The 21,621-nt window shown below is 51.4% G+C and overlaps 1 protein-coding gene across 1 annotated transcript; it reads left to right on the top strand.

The window, feature by feature from the left end:
• Nucleotides 1-1,204: 1,204 nt before the first annotated feature.
• On the top strand, nt 1,205-1,621 carry LOC137817715 (uncharacterized). Its single transcript, XM_068620953.1, has one exon. The coding sequence runs from the start codon at nt 1,205-1,207 to the stop codon at nt 1,619-1,621; it is 417 nt and encodes a 138-aa protein (XP_068477054.1).
• Nucleotides 1,622-21,621: the final 20,000 nt, after the last annotated feature.

Raw genomic sequence — 21,621 nt, 5'->3', positions numbered from 1 at the left:
GGGGGCACAAAGCCTCTTGGCAAAGAGTGACTCACAATTGGTCACAGGGCAAGTAACAGGGGAGTATCAGGCGAAGGATCCACAAATGGCCGCATGAGGTACGTCGAGGTGTTGAAGAGAGCCTTCGCTGCGTTTGAGTTGGTACATGTCCCCAGGGAGAAAAATGCCAGAGCTGACCTGCTTGCCAAGCTGGCCAACTCAGACAAGGGGGGAAGGTAGAGGACCGTAATACAGGAAACCCTCAAGATGCCGCGAAAGTTCGTTGCAGACAACAGGGTGGACGTCCTTCATGTCAGTACAACGAGAGGAAAACCAAGGAGTCATCGCTCTCTGAGCCAAGATATGGCGAGGGCACCTTGCATCAGTACTTATGTGCTTTAGAGGAAGGCGACACATGAATGACCCCTTACAGGCGATACCTAGCAGACGGATTTCTCCCAGTGGAACCAGAAGAGGGCAAGAAGATTAAGAGGAACGCCGCAAGGTACACCCTAGTAGGCGGGATATTGTTCAGGCATGGGTTTACGCACCTTATCTTGACATGTGTAAGTGGCGATGAGTGCACCAGGATAATGGCTGAGCTCCACGAAGGTATTTGTGGGAGCCATGTGGGAGGAAGATCCTTGGCATCCAAGGTAATACGTGCAGGGTTTTTCTAGCTGACAATAAGAGAAGATTGTGTGCGATACGCCCAGCATTGCAAGCAGTGTCAGATGCACGCTGATTGGCACAAGGCGCCATCAGAGGAATTGAGATCCATATACAGCCCATGACCTTTCCATACGTGGGGGATTGCATCCTAGGCCCATTCCCATTGGCGATAAGGCAGATGAAGTACTTGATCGTTGCCATCGAGTACTTCACCAAGTGGATAGAAGCCGAACAAGTGGCACAGATCACCACGCACAAGGTACAACACTTTGTTTGGAAGAACATTGTGTGTCGTTTTGGGGTACCAAGGCGTCTCATCTCAAACAATGGCACCCAGTTCGCGAGCCAACAGTTGGGGAAGCTATGTGCAGAAGTAGGAATCAAGCAGGTGTTTGCATCGGTCGAACACCCCCAGACAAATGGGCAGGTCGAGTCAGCAAACTGAGTTTTGTTGAGGGGTTTGAAACGCAAATTAGAGAAGGCTAAAGGGGCATCGACGGATGAAGTACCAAGGATTATATGGGCTTACCACACCACGCCTCAATCCTCCACCATGGAGACACCTTTCAGCTTAGTGTATGGATCGGACGCCATGATCCCAGTGGAGATCCACGAAAGCTCGCGCCGTTTCCTGGGTTTTGTGGCGGAAGAGTCCAACGAAGAAAGGAGGGTGAACCTGGACCTGATAGATGAAGCTAGAGAAGAAGCGAAAATTAAGGCTGAGGCCGTGAAAAAAAGGGTGGAGCGTCAGTACAGCTCCAAGGTGAAACTGCGACAGTTCCAGGTTGGTGATCTGGTCATGAGGAAAGGCCACCCCTATGAATTAGAAAACAAGTTGTCTCCCAAGTGGACTGGACCGTTCAGGATAACCAAGGCCAAAGGGAATGGTTCGTATAAGCTAGAGACTTTAGAAGGGGGCCCCATCCCACGTAGCTGGAATGCGGCATATTTAAAGTTTTATTTCAGTTGATGTTATTCCAGTTGAAGTTTGTAAAGGGGACACTCTTTTTCCCTCTCGGGGGTTTTTTAATGAGGTCACCCAAATAAAGAAAAGAGAAGTTTAAGATATTTTTGCCCTAGTTTTTCTCTCATTCGAATGTAAGATCAAAGGTTAAAGAAACAAAGACGAAAAGATGAGGCGTCGCCAAGAGGAGTCGTCGCCAAAACCAGTCGTCGCCAAGAAGAGGCGTCTCCCAGATGAGGCGATGCCAAGATAAGGCATCGCTAAGACAAGGCGTCGCCAAGATAACGATGCCAAGACAAGGTGTCACTAGAATAGGGCGTCGCCAGCACAAGGCGTCGCCACCAGATAATCAAGCGGAGGTCAAGATACCAGGTATGTCTAGTATAAGTTAAAATCCGGGAAGCCTAGTCCTTGATCAGGGGTTAAGGGATTTCTTCGGGACGCCCCCTCCTCAAGTATGAACAACTAGCCCCAGTACCAGATATCAGTATAAGTTAAAAAACCGGGCGCTTAGTCCTTGAGCAGGGGTTAAGGGATTCCTTCGGGACGCCCCCTCCTCAAGTATGAATAGCTGGCCCCGGTATCAGACGATAGATGTAAGCTAAAATATGGGTGCCTAGTCCTTGAGCAGGGGTCAAGGGATTCCTTCGGGACGCCCCCTCCTCAGGTAGGAACAGCTAGCCCCAGTGTTCGATGTTTAGAACGTTACACCTTGGTGTTTCAGACACCCTGAGGACGATACGGTATTGCGGTAGCAGGCCTCTCCTCAGTCGTGGACACCAAATGCAAAAAGATAAGGGCTGAGTTGCCCTGGTGTTTTAGACACTCCATGGTCGATACGGTACTATGGTTTAGATCTCTCCATGGGCGTGGGCACCAGAGCGCGACTTTTGTCCCAAAGTATTTAGATGCACTGAGGACACCCAGAGTAGGTCCCTCCTTGAGTGTAGACACCCAGCACAGGTGAGATAAGTCCTCCTTGCCCTCGAGCGACGCTGAGGCACCAGAGAGGAACAAATATAGTCCTCCCTCACCTTCGAGCGATGTTGAGGCCCTAGTAGAGACCAAATCCTTCCTTGCCTTTGGGCAATAAAGAGACAGGCGACGCTTTCATGGGGAAGATTCCTCGCAGGTAGGAAGGCCGAGTAAGTTTCTTGATGGAGAGACCAAGGGAAGGGTACGCATCACGACTTAAAATGGGGGAGTAGGGGAGGAGGTCACGTGCTACCTAAAGGGTTAAAGTCACACACGATGAGGGAGAGTACCGAAGGTAACGCACGCGATATAGCAAAGGAAAGCAGAAGCAGACACAAACATGCAAAGGTAAAGCGAATGGCGTGTAAGCATAAATCGAGAGTCATAACTACAAATAAGGTTCCTGGCAGTTGCAAGTTAAGCAAAAGGCAATTATATACACATCCGATGTTTGTGGGAAACACGAAGTCAGGCCGCTCTTCAGGGGCTTCCGGGTGTTGGGCAGGGAGACGCTGAGGTCCCATCTTCAAACCTCAACACTTGAGCCAACCGCGACCTTCGCTGACTGTCCATTTTCGAATCTGCGTCAAGAGGACAAACATAGTAAAGGACAGGCACAAACTAAGGAGCTACACAAAGAGACAAGATAAAGCATGCATCAATCAAGAATCCAGCAAAAGCAAAGAATAAAAGGTTATAAAGGGAAGTTCTCGTACTTATATATTTTTCCAGAGCCTCGGTGTTATACTCTAGGCTTATCAAGGCGGCAGCGTCAAAGCCCCCCGCACTAGCCAGAATCCGACAAGCCTCTCGATCGTTCGGAGGCAGCCCCTTAAGAGACTTGGACTTCAGGGTTTTTGCCTCCTTCACCCAATACAAAGGAAAGCCGTCAAGGGCGGAGGGTACGAGGTCGGAGCAGCAAACCTTGAAGAACTTGCCTTTCCACCCCTTGAAGGAGTGCTGGAACAGGGTTAAGAGGACACTCCCAGGAATGTTGCTGAGAGTCACCCAGAGGTTATTCCTGTGTCTCTTAACTTCGAAGAAATGAAGGAAGATATCAACAGAAGGTGCACACCCGAAGAAACCGAACAATATGTCGAAAGCTTTGACAAAGGCCCAGCTGTTAGGATACAGCTGGGCTAGGACAATATTGATCTCCGTTAGCAACTACCTCTCAAACCTGGAGAAAGGTAAGCGCACGCCTACACGCTTGAAGACCACCTGATAGAAATAAAAGAAGGGGATCCCGTTGTTGTCCCGCTCATCCCCACACACCGGCTCCCCTAGAGTGCAAGGGAGCACTGCGATGTCATCATCATGCCTTCTCGCGAAGGCACGATGATCGTAGGTGGTTGGATCCCCAACATGGTCCCTCCAAGCTTTGGTGGAAACTAGACTCGAGCACTCATCAGGCAGCTGGTCCGGAGCCCATGTGTAAAAGTCCCTATGATTAACTCTGGGGGAGGAGGGTTTGCCGTCATTTGGCACGTACAGTTAACGAAGAAACTGAAGGTTGAAGAAGAGAAAAGGGTTCAGCAATACAGTAAAGGAAAAAGAATCATCAAAGAAGAAAAACCATACCTTTAAGGGGTCGGGACAATGAAAGTTGAAGGTGCGAGGAGAGAATGCAGAGAAAGTTCTTTGGAAAGGAAGATGAACAGTTTGAAAAATGCAAAAGAATGAAAACAATGAGTTGGAGCGCGGGATTTCGAGGACTCAAACGTTGCAACTGAAGCGCGAAGGACGCTGAATGGGCACTGTGTGATTGAGCCAAGTGTCAGGAGATTAAAGTACGACCCAAGACGTCACTTTTCTCGCTCAGAAAGTGTCACGTCGTCAGGGTCCTCGAAGGTACGTCGCGTCGGCGGCGCAGAGAATGTCATGTCAACGGAGCAGAAAATGACATGTTATCAAAATGACACGTGACAATAGGGCGAGGCCTTAGTCTTTTTGCTGAAACAAGTGTCAACTCAAGACTAGGGGGCTTGTGTACCATCCCGTCCCCGGGCGTTGACCGATGGTCAAAGTCAACGTGTGGTAGGACCCCTCGTGGGATCCAAGGAAGGAAGTCAACAGATTGACCGACTGAGGCATCGCCGGGTCGAGGCGTCGCCTTGCTAAGGCGTTGCCAGGTTAAGGCGTCGCCAGGATAAGGCATCGCCAAGCTAAGACGTCGCAAGGAGGCTTCGGGCCTCGACGGTTCAGGACAGTAACCAAGAGAAAAGAGAAGTGGCTTCAAGGCCATAAGTTCTAGTACCAGTAGGGGGTAACCTGACTCGTGAAGTATCCACCCCACTGCTGGGAGACCCTGGTATAGATACAACCCATGAGAGGGCCACGACCAGGGGAGAACCACGTGCATGGTACGAGAGAAAGGTAGATACACGCCTAGGGCAGGTGACTAGAGATTGGGGCGCATGAGTTGGCACCCAGAAAGTCATCCCACGCGCCAGATGCACTTCAAGGAAGGAGGACTCACACAACGGATTAACCCTAAGTTGGGTTACAGCACTATGAGGCCCTCCGCACAGAATAACGATGAAGTCAGAAAGGCACGTGGCAGTGCCCACGTGTTCGTTAAAGGTTTCAGTGAAAGTTTGCCAAGGTACGTGTTAACTTAGCTTACTGATCCTGCCTGTTGACCAAAACGCTGGAGCTTTGCCTTGTCAAACTTGGATCGACGTATGCGCCGCGTCAACCTTCGTCTTTCACCGCGATTCGCCTCAAGAACCTGCAAAAGAACAGAACGGCGCCGCTGCGGCCGATCACGCTCCGACGCCCAAGTCAGCGACTGAACCACCAATTACTAAGAGTAAAACTCAAGAACTCTTAAGGAACCGTGCAATGTTCTCTCTCAGTATACTCAAGACTCGCAAGCGTAAAGAAGACAATCTGAACGTGCGTACCTCAGAAGTTCGTTGGAAAACTCTTATATACCTGGACACTTTCTCTCTCCTGGCAGTTACACATCTGGACACGTGGCTCGCATCCAGCTGTACACGTGCGTTCATCTGGAGCATCCTTGACTTGGGCGCTACTTCTGTCTCTCTTTTGGCTAAGTTACTTATGCATGATACTACTCAGTGCATAGTTGCCTTGGAGCGTGATCTCTTCTGGATGGCGAGTTCGGGTGCCTTCGTACACACCTTCCCTGTGGTCTCGCCGGCCGCCTTCATGATCTGCACCACCTGCCTTCATCTTCGGCGATGTCCTTGTTTCGGCGATCTCTAATCACTTGGTCGCCTAGGTTCACATCTGGCGACTTCATCCTCAACTCGGTGACCGCCGGTTTAGGCATGATGGAGATCGGAGCACGCCAACTTAATAACTGGCGACTACACGAGCCCCCCGACTTCCTTCCCTTCTGCCAGCCAGGCGTCCCATCAACACGCCTATACAATAGCTTGATGCCACGTCATCACTCCCGACTACCAGGACGGTACACAAGCCCCTCAGTCTTAAGCGAAGACTTGTCCAGCGAAAAGACTAAAGGAGTCACATCACTACCGATCTACGTGGCGCTGGCACAGAATTCCAAACGTTTGTACTTTCTGCTGTCCTGACGCTCCACTAGACACTCTTCCAATCGCTCGACACGTGGCTTCATCAACGGTTACCTTTATTTGTCGTTTGCGCTTCCAAAACCCATTCGAAAAACCCTTAAACCCATTTCACTTCTACTGTTCCATCACCTCTTCGCTTTCTAAAAACGCTCTGAGTTTCTTCTGCAAAAACCCACGACGCTCTTCAACCTTCTGGATTCTCAACTTCCTTCATCGTTCTTCCGATCATAAAAAGGTACCCTTTTTACTTCTTCTGCTAATTTTTCCTGCATTTTAACCGATTCGCATCATCCATTAAATGTCTGGTGCATACGCTGTGGGCTGTTTCTTCTACTTCTCCTCTCTCGTAACTTAGGGCTTCGTCTTTGTTACAACGAACCTTCGTTCGTTCGTTTTTTACCCTTCTTTCACGATCGAGTCAGCCTCTGCGAACCCTGATCACCTTTCCTTTTCTTTTTCCTTTGCAATTTCCGCGATGGCTCGAACAAAGACCACCGCGAATCCTCCTCCCTCGTCACGAAACCCTTCATCTCAAGCTCACAACCCACCACGAGCACCTGGTGCTTCTTCTTCCCAGGCTGAGAGGCCTGCAACCTCTCGCCCTAACCTGGCTCAGGCTACTCCACCAGTCGCCGGAGGAGCCTCCATTCCTTCCCAAGACTTCAAAAAGCTATACCCCTGGGCCAGCTCGGCGCTGCTGAAAGAAACGTCTTCGATAAACTCCGAAACGGCAGTACTCCGACTAAGGAAAGGGGACCAGTCGGATCTTTCCTTTCACAAGGAGCACGATAACAAGGTGACCGTGCTGCCTTGCCACCCTGAGGAGCCGATCTGTACTGATGAGAAAGTGAGCGGTGGCGAGTCGTTCTGCTTCCTCTACACAACGTTCTTCAAGAAGGTGAAGCTCCGACTTCCCTTCACCCGTTTCGAGCGAGAGCTGCTAACCGAGCTCGATATCGCCCCCGCCCAGCTTCATCCCAACAGCTGGGCGTTCGTAAGGGCGTTCCAGATCATGTGCGACCATCTGGGGCTGCCAGCGTCAGTGGACGTTTTTCTTTTCCTTTTTGAAGCCAAACACCCGGGAGATCGCCTGTGGGTGAGTCTGAACGGGATTGCTGGGAGGTCGATCCTCTCTATCTTCCAGCAATCCTACAAGGATTGGAAGGGCAAATTCGTCCAAGTACGCCAGAACGACCAGGATGCCTCGATGCTCGACGGGTTTCCCTTGTACTGGGTAAACAAGGGAAACAAAGACGCCAAGGGAAGCTTCAGGAGGCCAAGAAGTCCTGACAGCATGGGTGCTTTGGACAAGGATCTGTGCCTCTTCTGGAAGAGCGTGGTAGACGCCAATATCACCTTCCTCACCACTGTGCTCATCTCCTTCGAGTTCTTCGAAGATCAACTCGAAGTTCGCATAGGTTAGAGCTTACCTCAATGTCTAAGTCATTACACTTGACGTTACTTCTGCTAATTGTTTCTGGGCGTCTTGTCTGTTGTGCACAAGACTCTGGTTTTATTTTCTGCACCACTTATCTGCTTCTGTTGCATACTGATTTATGTGTTTATCTTTCTCTCTGAGCTAACCCATGTACCTTTGTATTATGTAGATCGTATGTTGGGCAGGGGAAAACTTGCTGAACTGAGGGCACTCGCCCGAGCCCATGGGTTGGCGTCGGGTTCCCAGACCGTGCCAAATTCAGTGGTGGAGATCGTCGCTGCCCAGGGCAGGTCGCCCCCTAAAGGCCCAACTCCTTCAGAGGCCCAGCCCGCCAATCAACACAAAAAGCTCATCCTCAGGAAGCCAAAGAGGAAAACCCCTCAGGTGGTCCAAGAGGATGACGAAGAAGACGATGAGGCGACTGAAGATGGCCTTATCACCAAGAGGAAGAGGGTGGCGCCTTCTTCACCATCTGCTCCACCTCCTCTTCCAACATCAACACCACCTTCCACACCAGCTCCACCTCCAACACTGCTCCCTCCTCCAGCTCCCACCTCGCCAGTCCAAGCAGTTCCTCTGGCATCTACACTTCCTGTGGTTGAGGCTGCCGAGCCCAACTTTATGGAGAACCCCCCGAGCGCCTCCACGCCTTATGTATCGGCTGGAGGGGGTCCTCCTTCAAACGCCTCAACTGCAAATGCTGCACCAGGCGGGGGTGAAGGTGCTTGCAACTCGCTTATCATCATCACCGAATCCCCGTCGTCGCTACCACGCCAAGAAGCTCCCACTCTACAGCCAGCTCAAGAAGGTGGCGGCGAAAACCAGTAGCAAGCTCCCCCGGTGCTTCCAAAGACAAGCCTCTCCCTTGAGGTCAAAAGGGTGTGGGAACCCTTCTCAGCGAAATTGAAGATGATGGCGGAGGACTTCCCCTCCATCATATCTAAAGCTGTGGAGAGTTCCTGCAAGAAGCTCCAGGAAGACATCTCCGTGCTCCAAGAGGAGAATCGCACAATCAGGATCGAGGCGGAGAAGTTATCCTGCAATCTCATGCTTGCGGAGATCGATCACTCCCGAGTGGAGGATGCAATGAGCACCGAGCTCCGGGAGGCATGCAAGGAGGCCACCGATCTACGCCATAAGGTGCAGCTCTTGGCTCAAGAGAAGATCGAGCTGGAGAGCAAGCTGGTACCCTATCGCGTCAAAGTGGCTGACCTGGAGGCGTTGATCAAAGCAGACGCCGCCAAGGTAAAGAACCTTGAGAAAAGGTCAGCCGATCGGGAGGTCTTCTTGGGGAAGGTTGAGAAAGAGAGAGACGACACCATGGTCAAACTCGCCGAGGCCAAAGGGGAAAATGAGAAGATCACCACAAAGTTGGCCCAGGCACAGGCGGAAACCAAGAAGGTTACTGAAGACCTTCTTCAAGCTCAGGAGGGGGCTGAAGAGTTGAAGCAGCAGAACGAGGGGCTAAAGAAACAGATTGAAGAACTTGAGCTGAGCTCCGCCCAGATTCTCGCTGCTGGATTCGATGCTGCCCGGGAACAATTCGCCTGCCTGTACCCCGACTTGGATCTTTCCATGGTGTCTCTCAACAATGAGGTGGTGGACGGGAAGGTTGTTCCTTCTGAAGACTGATTGCTTCCCTCCATCCACGATTCCTACGCTTTCTCCTTACCGAACTTGTTTGTAATAGATTTTCTCTTTTCTGCTCATGTATCTTGAACTGATCATACTTTATTGTAATGTCCTTGCGCTTCTTCTTATAACTTCTCTGTCTGCTTTATCTCTCCTTGTATAATTTACTTCAATGAAATTAACTTAGTAACTTCGTAAGCGCAATTGTATACTTAACTGCTTCGAACCACCGACTTTCGAACAAAAACACTCTAACAACTTGTAACCTCAAGGTAATGAACCTTAGCGTGAAATTGCTCTTCAAATAACGAACTTCAACCTAACTAATGGCTTAAGACACAGCTCATCTGATCTGCCTTATCAAAACGGGCCTTGGCTTTCTCTCCATTGCTTGAATTTCTCCTGGTCGCCAAAGACTCTTGGCGATACCAGCTTCCCCTTGCCTTCACAACTGGGTCATTGTTCCTTTATCTGGGGGTAGAGGCGCCTTTCGGATCCTTCTCTACCTCCCTGAGCTTCAGAACAAAAGACCGGGTGGCTAGGCGTTCTCTTCGAACCTTCCTCAGCCACCCTCCAAACTTCTTCCACCCTTTACACCATACCTGAACTCGTTCGAGACGAGAAGGATTTTATCTTGCCTGAACTCGCTAATCGGCGAGAAGGTCTTTAACTCGCCTGAACTCGCTCATCGGCGAGAAGGTCTTTAACTCGCCTAAACTCGCTCATCGGCGAGAAGGTCTTTATCTCGTGCCTCTACATTGCCCCAGGGGTTACATCTTCTCTCCCCCAGAAACACTGAGGACTTTTTTGCTGGTGCCTCTACATTGCCCCAGAGGCTACATCTTCTCTCCTCTGGAAGCACTGAGGACTTTTTACTCTTCCTCGCCTGCACTCGCTCGACGGCGAGGAGGTCTTTATCTCGCCTCAGGACGCGTGAGGGCGTTGAGGTCTTTTAACTGGTGCCTCCGATCGCCGAAAGACGATGAGGACTTTAACTTTAACTGATGCCGCCAATCGCCGAAAGACGATGGGGACTTAGAAACTTTTTAGAAAGCATGCAACATAACTCCAACTTGCCTTAAATCACATATAAGTGACAAGGTCTTTCTTCAAAACTTTCGAAAAACAACACGCATGCAATCTAAAACACTTTAAACTTTGAAAACTCTTCTTTATTGGGCGGCCTCATTAAAAACCCTCATTAGGGAAAAAAGAGTGCCCCCTCCAAACTGTTTTAACAGAAACATTGTAATATAACTTCGTGTTTGTCTTTACTTACAAAGTTCTTAACTGTAATATAACTTGAGGTGCGTGGCGTTCCAAGTGCGAGGAATTGCCCCTCCTTCCAATGTCTCTAATTGGTAGGCGCCGTTCCCAAGCGCCTCGGTTATTCTGAACGGTCCCGTCCACTTAGGCGACAACTTATTCTCCATCTCGTACTGGTGGACGGGCGACAACTTCCTTCTCATCACCAGGTCGCCCTCTCTGAACTATCTTGACATCACCTTCGAGTTATATCTTCGTTCAATCCTTCTCTTCACCGCCTCAGCTTTCAATCTCGCCTCCTCCCTGACCTCATCCAGCAAATCCAGATTCAGCCTTCTTTCCTCATTCGAGTCTTCCTCAACGAAGTTCTGGAATCTCGGCGAGCTCTCCTGGATCTCCACCGGAATCATTGCGTCGCATCCATAGACCAGGCTGAACGGGGTCTCATGGGTCCCTGACTGCTCGGTGGTGTGGTACGCCCAAACTATATGGGGTACCTCCTCAGCCCAACTTCCTTTGGCTTTCTCTAGCCTTCTCTTCAACCCTCTCAGCAGCACCCGATTGGCTGACTCTACTTGGCCATTCGTCTGAGGGTGCTCGACGGATGCAAATACTTGTTGAATTCCCACCCCTTCGCACAGCTTCTTCAACAGGTGACTTGCAAACTGAGTCCCATTGTCCGACACCAGGCGCTTGGGCACACCAAACCGGCACACGATGTTCTTCCACACGAAACCCTCGATCTTGTGTGCGATGATCTGGGCCACTGGTTCTGCCGTCACTGACTTGAGCGTCGGAGTGCGATCGGCCGCAGCGGCGCCGTATCGTTTCTTTGCAGGTTCTTGAGATAGATCCAGAGGAGGAACGGAAGTGAGAAGCGGCGCGCACGTCGATCCTTTGACGAGGCATTCTCCAGCGCTCCGGTCAACAGGCAGGATCATCAGGCGCCCACCGTGGGGTCGTGTAAAACGTGCTCCCATCCACAGCATGAGTTTGTGGAAGTTTTCAAGGTTTTCTGCGCGGTTGTGTGCTGGCGCAACCGTCGTTTGCAGTTTCTCTGAGTTTCGTTCGGTGAGTTTGTGTTTTGAACCGTTTGTTTGGTTTCCAATCGGTGGAGTGAGATCTTTTGTTGCTTGCGCGCAATCTGTCTGGTGGAAGTTCGAGTTCTTTGGTGGTTTTCTGCGAAGGTTTGCGGTGTTCTTGGGTTCTTGCGCAGTTTCTTGAGTTTTCTCCGATTGATCACTGATTCGTTCGTGGTTGAAGTGTTATTTGCTGTATTTCTGTGGTTCGCTGAAGTTAATGAGAAAGATGAGAAGCAATCGTTCCAGTCCCGTGGCTCCCTCGCAGCTGAAGGCGACGCCGCCATGACCATGGCGCAGATGGCAGAAATGATGCGCTCGTTGCAGGCGACTGTGGAAGCCTCGCGCGTGGAGCAGGCAAGGATACATGAAGACCTGGTCGCCTCTCGCGCCAGGAACGAGGAGCTCAGCAAGGTAGCTGAGGAGCTGCGTCGAGCTCTTCAGGAGCAGCAGGGTCGTTCTTCAGCTGAAGAGGTGGCACCGTCGACGCCACCTCGTGTTTTCCCAATGCCTTTCATTCAGGCGATTACCGACACGCCAATTCCCACGAGCGTGGTTCCGGTTAAAGCTGTTTTTACCGGCGTGGAGGATCCAGAGGCTCATCTGACCACGTTCCACACACAGATGATGCTGTCGGGAGGGTCGGACGCCGTCTACTGTAAGATGTTCGTGAGCACGCTCCAGGGAACGGCGATGGAGTGGTTTGTGAGCCTGCCTAATGGCCACATAACTAATTTTCAACAATTCTCGAAAATCTTTGTCGAGCAGTATATTGTGAACAAGGCACCGCCCAGGGTGTCCTATGATCTGTTTGATATAAGGCAGTACCATGGGGAGTCCCTCAGAGACTACCTCATCCAGCGACGTTTGCTGAAGTCAGGCGACTTGCGGTGGCCCACATCGCCGACGAGAGTGAAGTCGCCGAGAAGAGAGGCAGCGTGGCTCCCGCCAGGCCACACGCCCAGACCAGGATCCAGCCACAGAGGGTGCTGGAAACGGCAGCGGCGGCTAGAAAAGACCAAAGGACTCGCTATCCTTACGATAGGAGAAATAAGGGAAGAAGCCAAGCGCGCCAACCGCCAGCACGCCAACAACCAGCACGCCGGGAATACAATCGCTCGCCTAAGCACAAATTCGTCATGGGACTAGCGGACCTGATCGCTATCCCTAACATATCTGCTAGGTTGAAGGCGCCCGAGAAGGTGGGCGACAAGGTGCTGGGGTCAAAACCGGACGCCTGGTGCGAGTTCCACCAGTGCTTTGGCCACAACCTGGGCTCGTGTTTGTCTTTAGGATACCAACTCGACGACCTGGTTAAGAGCGGGTTCCTAAACGACTATCTGCTGGATAGGAGGACGGGGGGAGCATCGAGTTCCCAGCCAGCAGGTGGAGAAGCCCAGCAACACGAAATGCCAATCCACGGGGAGATCCACACCATTGCAGGGGGTTTCTCAGGTGGTGGATGCACCGCATCGCAGAGGAAAAAGTATGCGCGATCGGTGATGGCAGTGGACATGTTTGAAGATCACTCACCGGAGGTGGACATTACGTTCACAAAGCAGGATCCTCGGGACGTTGCGCGTCACGACAACGATCCCATAGTTATTTCGTTGATAACAGCAGGGAGGAAGGTCCACCGGGTTCTGGTGGACCAAGGAAGCTCGGCAGACGTGATGTTCTGGCCGACTTTCACGCAGCTGGAATTGCCCCTTGACCAGCTGAGGCCCTATGGAGGGTGCTTATATGGATTCGCTGGTGACCAGGTGGAGGTCAGGGGGTACATCGAGCTGAGAACCACGTTTACAGATGAGGCTGGGTCGAGGACGGAGAAAATCAAGTACCTCATCGTAAACGCCCCTTCGGCATATAACATCCTGTTGGGAAGGCCCACCCTTAACAGGATAGGCGCAATTCCATCGACTCGGCACATGAAGGTGAAGCTGCCGTCCATGGAAGGGGTGGTGATCACGATCAAGTCGGACCAGAAAGAAGCGAAAAGGTGCTATAAGAATAGCCTGAAAAACAAAAGGTCCGTGAGCTATGTAACAACCACCCCACCTCCCGGTGTGAAGCCCAGACCGCCGGCAACAGAGGATATCGCTGGAAGGGATGTAGAGATGGTAGACGCTGAGCTGGGGGAGAGAGAGGCTGGCCTGGAGGAGGAAGAGGCGCGGAATCGCCCCGAGGAAGCGAGGGAGCTGGGAATCGCCAAGGTGGCGATCGCCAGAGAATCCAGGCCCAAACCCGTCGAGTAGTGGCTCGAGAAGGAGATCGGGGGGAAAGTTTTCAAGCTCGGAAGATCTCTGGAGGTCGATCTCCAGGACCAGATCGCCAAGGTGATTGAGCGGCATCTGGACGCGTTTGCTTGGTCCGCTTCGGACATGCCCGGGATCGATCCCGACTTCTTGTGCCATCATCTGGCGATGGACAACATGGTGAGACCGGTGCGACAAAGAAGAAGGAAATTCAACGAGGAGAGGAGGCAGGCGATCAGGGATGAGACCCAGAAACTCCTCGCTGCAGGCCACATCAGGGAAGTCCAGTACCCTGAATGGTTGGCGAATGTCGTACTGGTAAAGAAGAGTAACGGGAAATGGCGCATGTGCGTCGATTTCACCGATCTGAACAAAGCTTGCCCAAAGGATTCGTATCCTTTACCAAGCATTGATGCCCTGGTCGATAGTGCTGCAGGGTGCAAGCTGCTGAGTTTCCTGGACGCCTTCTCGGGTTATAATCAGATCAAGATGCATCCCATGGATGAAGAAAAAACAGCCTTCATGACGGAGAGGTCGTGCTACTGCTATAAGGTGATGCCGTTTGGGCTGAAGAACGCGGGGGCCACGTACCAGAGGTTGATGGATCGAGTACTTGCACCGATGCTGGGAAGGAACGTGCAAGCCTACGTCGATGACATGGTCGTGACCTCGCAGGAGAAGAGCAAGCACGTGGCAGACTTGGAAGAATTATTCACGACGATCGCCAAGTTCAAGTTGAAGCTCAACCCGGAGAAATGCATTTTCGGCGTGGAGGCTGGAAAGTTCTTGGGTTTTCTTTTGACTGAAAGGGGAATAGAGGCCAACCCGGACAAGTGTGCCGCCATCTTGGCGATGAGAAGCCCGGCTACAGTGAAAGAAGTCCAGCAGCTGACGGGTCGGATGGCAGCCCTATCTCGCTTCGTGTCAGCGAGCGGAGAAAAGGGACATCCCTATTTCCAATGTCTGCGGCGCAATAACAAGTTCGCTTGGACGAAAGAATGCGAGGAAGCTTTCGTCAAGCTGAAGGAATATCTGGCGAGCCCGCCGGTTCTGTGCAAACCACTGGCGGGAATCCCTCTCAGGTTGTATTTCGCTGTGACTGAGAGGGCGGTGAGTGCGGTGCTCACCCAGGACCAGGATCAGGCTCAGAAGCCTATTTATTTTGTGAGCAAGGTGTTGCAGGGCCCAGAAACGAGATATCAGGCCCTTGAGAAGGCTGCGCTGGCTGTGGTGTTTTCGGCGAGGAGGTTGCGCCACTACTTCCACAGCTTCACAATACTGGTGATGACTGACCTGCCCATCCAGAAGGTCTTGAAGAAACCTGACGTTGTGGGAAGAATGGTGAAGTGGGCAGTAGAATTGTCAGAATTTGACATTAAATATGAGCCTCGAGGCCCGATTAAGGGGCAAATCTTTGCAGATTTTGTAGTCGAGCTCTCGTCAGAGGCAACGCGGGTTGAAGGTGACGACTTCCGTTGGGTACTCTCGGTGGATGGATCATCGAACCAGCAGGGTAGCGGTGCTGGAGTAATATTGGAAGGACCCAACGGCGTGCTGATCGAACAATCGTTGAGATTCGCCTTCAAAGCCAGCAACAATCAAGCAGAGTATGAGGCACTGATCGCTGGGATTCTGCTGGCCAAGGAAATGGGAGCCAGAGTGCTGATGGCTAAGAGTGACTCGCTGCTAGTCACAGGGCAAGTAACAGGCGAGTTCCAGGCTAAAGATCCACAAATGGCGGCTTACTTGGCGTATGTGCAGGAATTGAAGAGTTCCTTTGCCTCTTTTGAGGTGGTACATGTGCCCCGAGAACAGAATGCCCGAGCTGACTTGCTTGCTAAGCTCGCCAGTTCAGGCAAGGGGGGTAGGCAGAGGACAGTGATTCAAGAAACTCTGAAGACGCCAAGGGCATTTGTAGCAGATCACCTGGTCCTTCAGATAAGCAGGTCGACGGAGAGAGCAGCGAGAAGCCACAAGTCTCTGACGCAAGAAACTCTGAGATCGCCGAGAGTTAGAGCTTGTCGAGGAGAGAAGGTGGACGTGATGCAGGTCTGCGCCACCCATGAGCCAGACACTTGGATAACACAGTACAAGCGGTGCCTGGCAGATGGCCTCCTCCCGCTAGATCCAACAGAAGCTAGGAAGGTAAAGAAAAATTCCAGCAAGTATACATTGATTGATGGCGATCTGTACAGGTTTGGGTTCACTCACCCACTCCTAGAATGTATACACGGCGAGAAGTGCACGAGAATTATGGCAGAGCTCCACGAAGGAATATGTGGAAGTCACGTCGGGGGTCGAGCTCTAGCCGCGAGGACTCTCCGTGCAGGCTACTATTGGCCATCCATGAGAGAAGATTGCAAGAAGTATGCCCAATGCTGTAAACAGTTCCAGCAGCACGCCGATTGGCATAAGGCACCTCCCGAGGAGTTGAAGTCGATCTATAGCCCTTGGCCGTTTCATACTTGGGGAATCGACATCCTGGGACCTTTTCCACTGGCGATCAGGCAGATGAAGTACTTGGTGGTGGCGATTGAGTACTTCACCAAGTGGATTGAAGCAGAACCAGTGGCCCAGATCATCGCACACAAGATCGAAGGCTTTGTATGGAAGAACATCATGTGCCGGTTTGGAGTGCCTAAGCGCTTGGTGTCAGATAATGGGACGCAGTTTGCAAGCCACCTGTTGAAGAAGCTTTGCGAAGGGGTTGGAATTCAACAAGTGTTTGCATCCGTCGAGCACCCTCAGACGAATGGCCAGGTGGAATCAGCTAATCGGATGTTGTTGAGAGGTTTGAAGAGAAGGCTTGAGAAAGCCAAGGGAAGTTGGGCTGAGGAGGTGCCCCGTATAGTCTGGGCGTACCACACCACCGAGCAGTCTGGAACCCATGAGACCCCGTTTAGCTTGGTCTATGGGTGTGACGCCATGATTCCGGTGGAGATCCAGGAAAGCTCGCCGAGATTCCAGAACTTCGTAGAGGAAGACTCGAATGAAGAGAGAAGGCTGAACCTGGATCTGCTGGATGAAGTCAGGGAGGAGGCAAGGCTGAAGGCTGAGGCGGTGAAGAGAAGGGTCGAGCGAAGGTACAATTCTAAGGTGATGCCAAGGCAGTTTAGAGAAGGCGATCTGGTGATGAGGAAGGCCCACCAGTACGAGATGGAGAATAAACTATCACCCAAGTGGACTGGGCCGTTCAGAATAACCGAGGCGCTCGGGAACGGAGCCTACCGCTTAGAGACGCTGGAAGGAGGGGCGATTCCTCGCACCTGGAACGCCACACACCTGAAGTTGTACTATAGTTAAGAGCTTTGTAAGTAAAGACAAACACAATGTTATATTACGATGTCTCTGTTAAAACAGTTTCAAGGGGGCACTCTTTTTTCCCTAAGGAGGGTTTTTAATGAGGCCACCCAATAAAAGAAGAGTTTTCGAAGTATAAGGTGTTTCCAGATTGCATATGTGCTGTTTTCGAAAGTTTTGAAGAAAGACCTTGTCATTTGTACATGATTTGAGGCAAGAAAAGATATATCGCGTGCTTTCTAAAAGGTTTTAAGTCCTCATCGTCTTTCGGCGATTGGAGGCACCAGTTAAGTTTTAAAGTCCTCATCGTCTTTCGGCGATTGGAGGCACCAGTTAAGTTTTAAAGTCCTCATCGTCTTTTGGCGATCGGAGGCACCAGATGAAAGACCTCAACGCCCTCGCGCGTTTTGAGGCAAGTTAAAAGTCCTCCTCGCCGTTGAGCGAGTGCAGGCGAGAAAGAGAAAAAGTCCTCCGTGTTTCTGGGAGCGAGAAGATGTAACTCCTGGGGCAATGTAGAGGCAAGTTAAAAGACCTCCTCGCCGTTGAGCGAGTGCAGGCGAGAAAGAGGAAAAGTCCTCCGTGTTTCTGGGAGCGAGAAGATGTAACTCCCGGGGCAACGTAGAGGCCAGTTAAAGACCTCCTCGCCGTCGAGCGGGTGCAGGCGAGAAAGGTCCTCAGTGCATCCAGGGGGGAGGAGATGTACACCCTGGGCAAGTTGAGGCACCGGATAAAGTCCTTATCGCCGTTGTGCGAGCCAAGGCCAATTAAAGACCTCCTCGCCGTTGAGCGAGTGCAGGCGAGAGAAAGAAAAGATCCTCAGTGCATCCAGGGGGAGGAGATGTACACCCTGGGCAAGTTGAGGCATCAAATAAAGTCCTTCTCGCCGTTGTGCGAGCTCAGGCGAGTTAAAGCCCTTCTCGCTTATGTGCGGGTATAGGCAAGATAAAATCCTTCTCGTCTTGAACGAGTTCAGGTATGGCGAAGAGGGTGGAAGAAGCTTGAAAGGTGGCTAAGGTAGGTTCGAAGAGAACGCCTAGCCAGCCGGTCTTCAGCTCTGAAGTTCAGGGGGGCAAAGGAAGATCCCAAAGGGCATTTCTGCCCAGATAAAGAAATGACTGCCAAAGCATGAGGCTGGGAAAAGCTGGTGTTACCAAGAGGTTTTGGCGATCGGGAAAAGTTCAAGCGACGGCGAGAAGGTTGAAAGACTTGTTTGATAAAGCAGGTCGAATGGGACGTTGTTTGAACTAATGATTGAGTTACAGTTCGTTGCTTGGAAACTTTTCTCATGATCAGGTTAGTGCCTCAAGGGTACAAGTTGTTTAAAGCGATTGTTGCTTAAGTTTGAATCGGCTCGAAGCAGTTACGCCAAAGGTCGTGTTTGCAAAATCGCTAAGTTAAACTCGGCAAAGTTAAACATACAAAGAAGGTGAAAGCGCTCAAAAGAAGTCAGAAGAAAGAATATCCAAGTTTCGCTATTGAAATAAGTAACTGTTCAAAACACATATGCAAGAGTTTTTACAAGGTAAATGCAAGTGAATTTATAAAGAAGCAGATGGGGTGGAATTGGTTGAGCCTTCGGCGGGAACGACCTTTCCATCTACTACTTCGTTGTTTAACGACACCATGCTGAGGTCGAGATCAGGGAATAGGCATGCGAATTGCTCCCGAGCGGCTTCGAATCCAGCAGTCAAAATCTGAGCAGAATTTAGCTTAAGTTCTTCAAATTGTCCTTGAAGCTCTTCAACCTGTTTCTTGAGCTCCTTGTTCTGCTGCCCCTGCTCTTCAACCTGTTTTTGAAGTTGTTTGTTAGTCTCTTGAGCATGGAGAAGGTCGTCAGTAACCTTCTTGGATTCTGTTTGAACTTGGGCCAACTCGGCAGCCATCTTCCCTTTCTCCTTGTTTGCCTCGGTGAGATCAGCCATGGCGTCGTCTCTCGCTTTCTCTACTTGCCCAAGTAGCTTCTCGCGGTCGATTGACCTTTGCTCCAGTTTTTGTACCTTATCGGCATTAGCTTGAATGTGAGCCTCCAGGTCGCTCGCCTTGGTGCGCAGAGGCACGATTTTGCTTTCAAGTTCAACTTTTTCTTGGGCAAGTTCATGGACTTTGCGGCGAAGGTCAGCAGCTTCCTTGCGCGCAAGCCTAAGCTCGGTACTCAGGGCATCCTCTACTCGGGAATGTTCCATTTCCGCGAGCGTTAGGCTGAAGGCCACCTTCTCCACCTCGACCTTCATTGTGCTGTTTTCAGTCTTGAGGTGGTAGAGATCATCTTGAAGCCTCCTGGTGGAGCTCTCCACAGCCCTCGTTATGATTGATGGGATATCCTCTGCTATGGTTTTGAGTTTGGCAGTCAGAGGTTCCCACATCCTTGTGACTTCAAGGGAAAGGTTGGATGCCTGGAGAGGCGCCAGGGGAGCTTGTGGAGGGTTCTCGCCGCCACCTTCCTTAGCAGGGTTTTCAATGTTTGCTTCCTGGCGTGGCGACGCGACCGGGGACTCGGTAATTAGAATTGGGGAGGTGTGAGCAACCTCATTCCCGGTCGGAACGTTCTCTGCAGCTGAAGCATTTGAAGGAGGGCCCCCTCCAGCTGAGATATGGGGCGTAGAGGCACTTGGGGGGTCCTCCAGAAAGTTTGGCTCTTGAGCCTCGACTGCTGGTGGCGCAGTGGCCAGTGGAGTTGCTTGGACTGGTGGTGAAGGGGCTCGTGGTGTTGGCGATGAGGGAGGAGGAGCAGGTGTTGATGGTGGTGTTGAAGCTGGAGGAGGGGGTGGGGCAGGTGGAGAAGGTGGTGCCACCCTTTTCCTCTTTGTAACGAGGCCATCCTCAGTGACCTCGTCGTCCTCTTCCTCCTCCTCTTGGACGACTTGGGGGGCTTTTCGCTTTGGCCTTTTAAGGACCAGTTTCTTTCGTTGGGTGGGCTCCTTAGGCGGTGATCGCCCATGAATGATGGCCTTCTCGACCGCCGAGTTGGGCACCGTCTGGGAACCGGTCGCCAACCCGTGGTTGCGGGCGAGCGCCTTCAAGTCAGCGAGCATGTTCTTACCCAACATGGTATCTGCATGAAACGAAAGTGCATAAGTTAGCTCAAAGGGGAAAAAAGATTAGTGTACAAGGCAATGAGACAGTAAAAACAGGCATATGCAGAAAAGATAAAACCAAAGTCTTGTGTGTGTCGCACAAGACGCCCAAAAACAATATCAGAAGCAATGTCAAGACAAGAGTGTAGCGTCCTGACCTATTTGGAATTCCAACTGGTCCTCAAAGAACTCGAAGGAAATCAGGGTGGGGGTCAAGAATGTTATGTGGGCATCTGCCACCCTCTTCCAGAATAGGCAGAGGTCTCGATCCAAAGCTCCCATGCTATCAGGACTTCTGGGCCTCCTGAAGCAGCTCTTGGACTCCTTTTTCCCCTTGTCCACCCAGTACAAGGGGAAACCGTCGAGAAGGGAAGTGTCTTTGTCATTTGCGCGAACCTGGATGAACTTCCCCTTCCAATCCTTGTACGACTGCTGGAAGATGGTGAAAATGGATCTCCCAGCAATGGCATTCAGGCTGACCCACAGGCGATCTCCTGGGTGTTTGGCCTCAAACAGGAATAAAAACACGTCCACTGACGCGGGCAACCCCAGGTGGGCGCACGTTATCTCGAAAGCTCGGACAAACGCCCAGCTGTTGGGGTGAAGCTGGGCGGCAGCGATGTTGAGCTCGGTTAAGAGTTCCCTCTCAAATCGAGTAAGAGGGAACCTGAGTTTGACCTTCTTGAAGAAAGTGGTGTAGACGAAGCAGAAGGGCCCGTCGGCGCTCACTTTATCATCGGCGCACACTGGCAGAGCGGCGGGGCAAGGCAGCACCATCATTCTCTCATCGTGCTCCTTGTGAAACGATTGGTGGGCCTCGTCCCCATTGGTCAATCGCAGAACCGCTCCCGCAGTGTTCACCGACGAGGTTTCCTTTAAGAGGGTTGGGTTAGCCCATGGGTATAAAGCCTTGAAGTCTGGCAGAGGGATGGGGGCTCCTCCAGCGTTTGGTGGAGTCGCCTGGGCCAGAGCGGTTTGGGAAGACGCAGGCCTCACAGCCTGCGAAGAGGGAGCACCACGAACTTGCGTTGAGTCGTGTGCTTGTGGAGGAGGGTTTCGCGCTGATGGAGGGGGGTTCAGGGTGATCTTCGTGCGAGTCATGATAGCAACTGCAAACGAAGAAGAAAGAAAAAAAATAATCAGGAGGGTTACAAAGGCTGACTCGATCATAGAAGGAAGGTGAAAGACGAACGAATGTGAGTTCGTTGCGACGATCGACAAAGCCCTAAGTTACGCAGAAGGAGAAATGGAAAAACAGCCCACAGCGTATGCACCAGACAGTTACAGGATGATGCAAATCGGTGAAAATGCAAGGGAACCCAGCAGATGAAGGAAAGTAGTTACCTTTCGATGATCAGGAGAACGTTGAAGGGAGGTGGTGATCTAGAGCGTCGAGGAACGTCGAGAGCTTTCGCAGAAGGAAA

Source organism: Phaseolus vulgaris, chromosome 10 (assembly GCF_000499845.2).
Source record: "Phaseolus vulgaris cultivar G19833 chromosome 10, P. vulgaris v2.0, whole genome shotgun sequence".
Classification (NCBI taxonomy): Eukaryota; Viridiplantae; Streptophyta; class Magnoliopsida; order Fabales; family Fabaceae; genus Phaseolus; species Phaseolus vulgaris.
The sequence above is the reverse complement of the archived record's forward strand: the minus strand, read 5'-3'. Positions and strand labels throughout refer to the sequence as shown.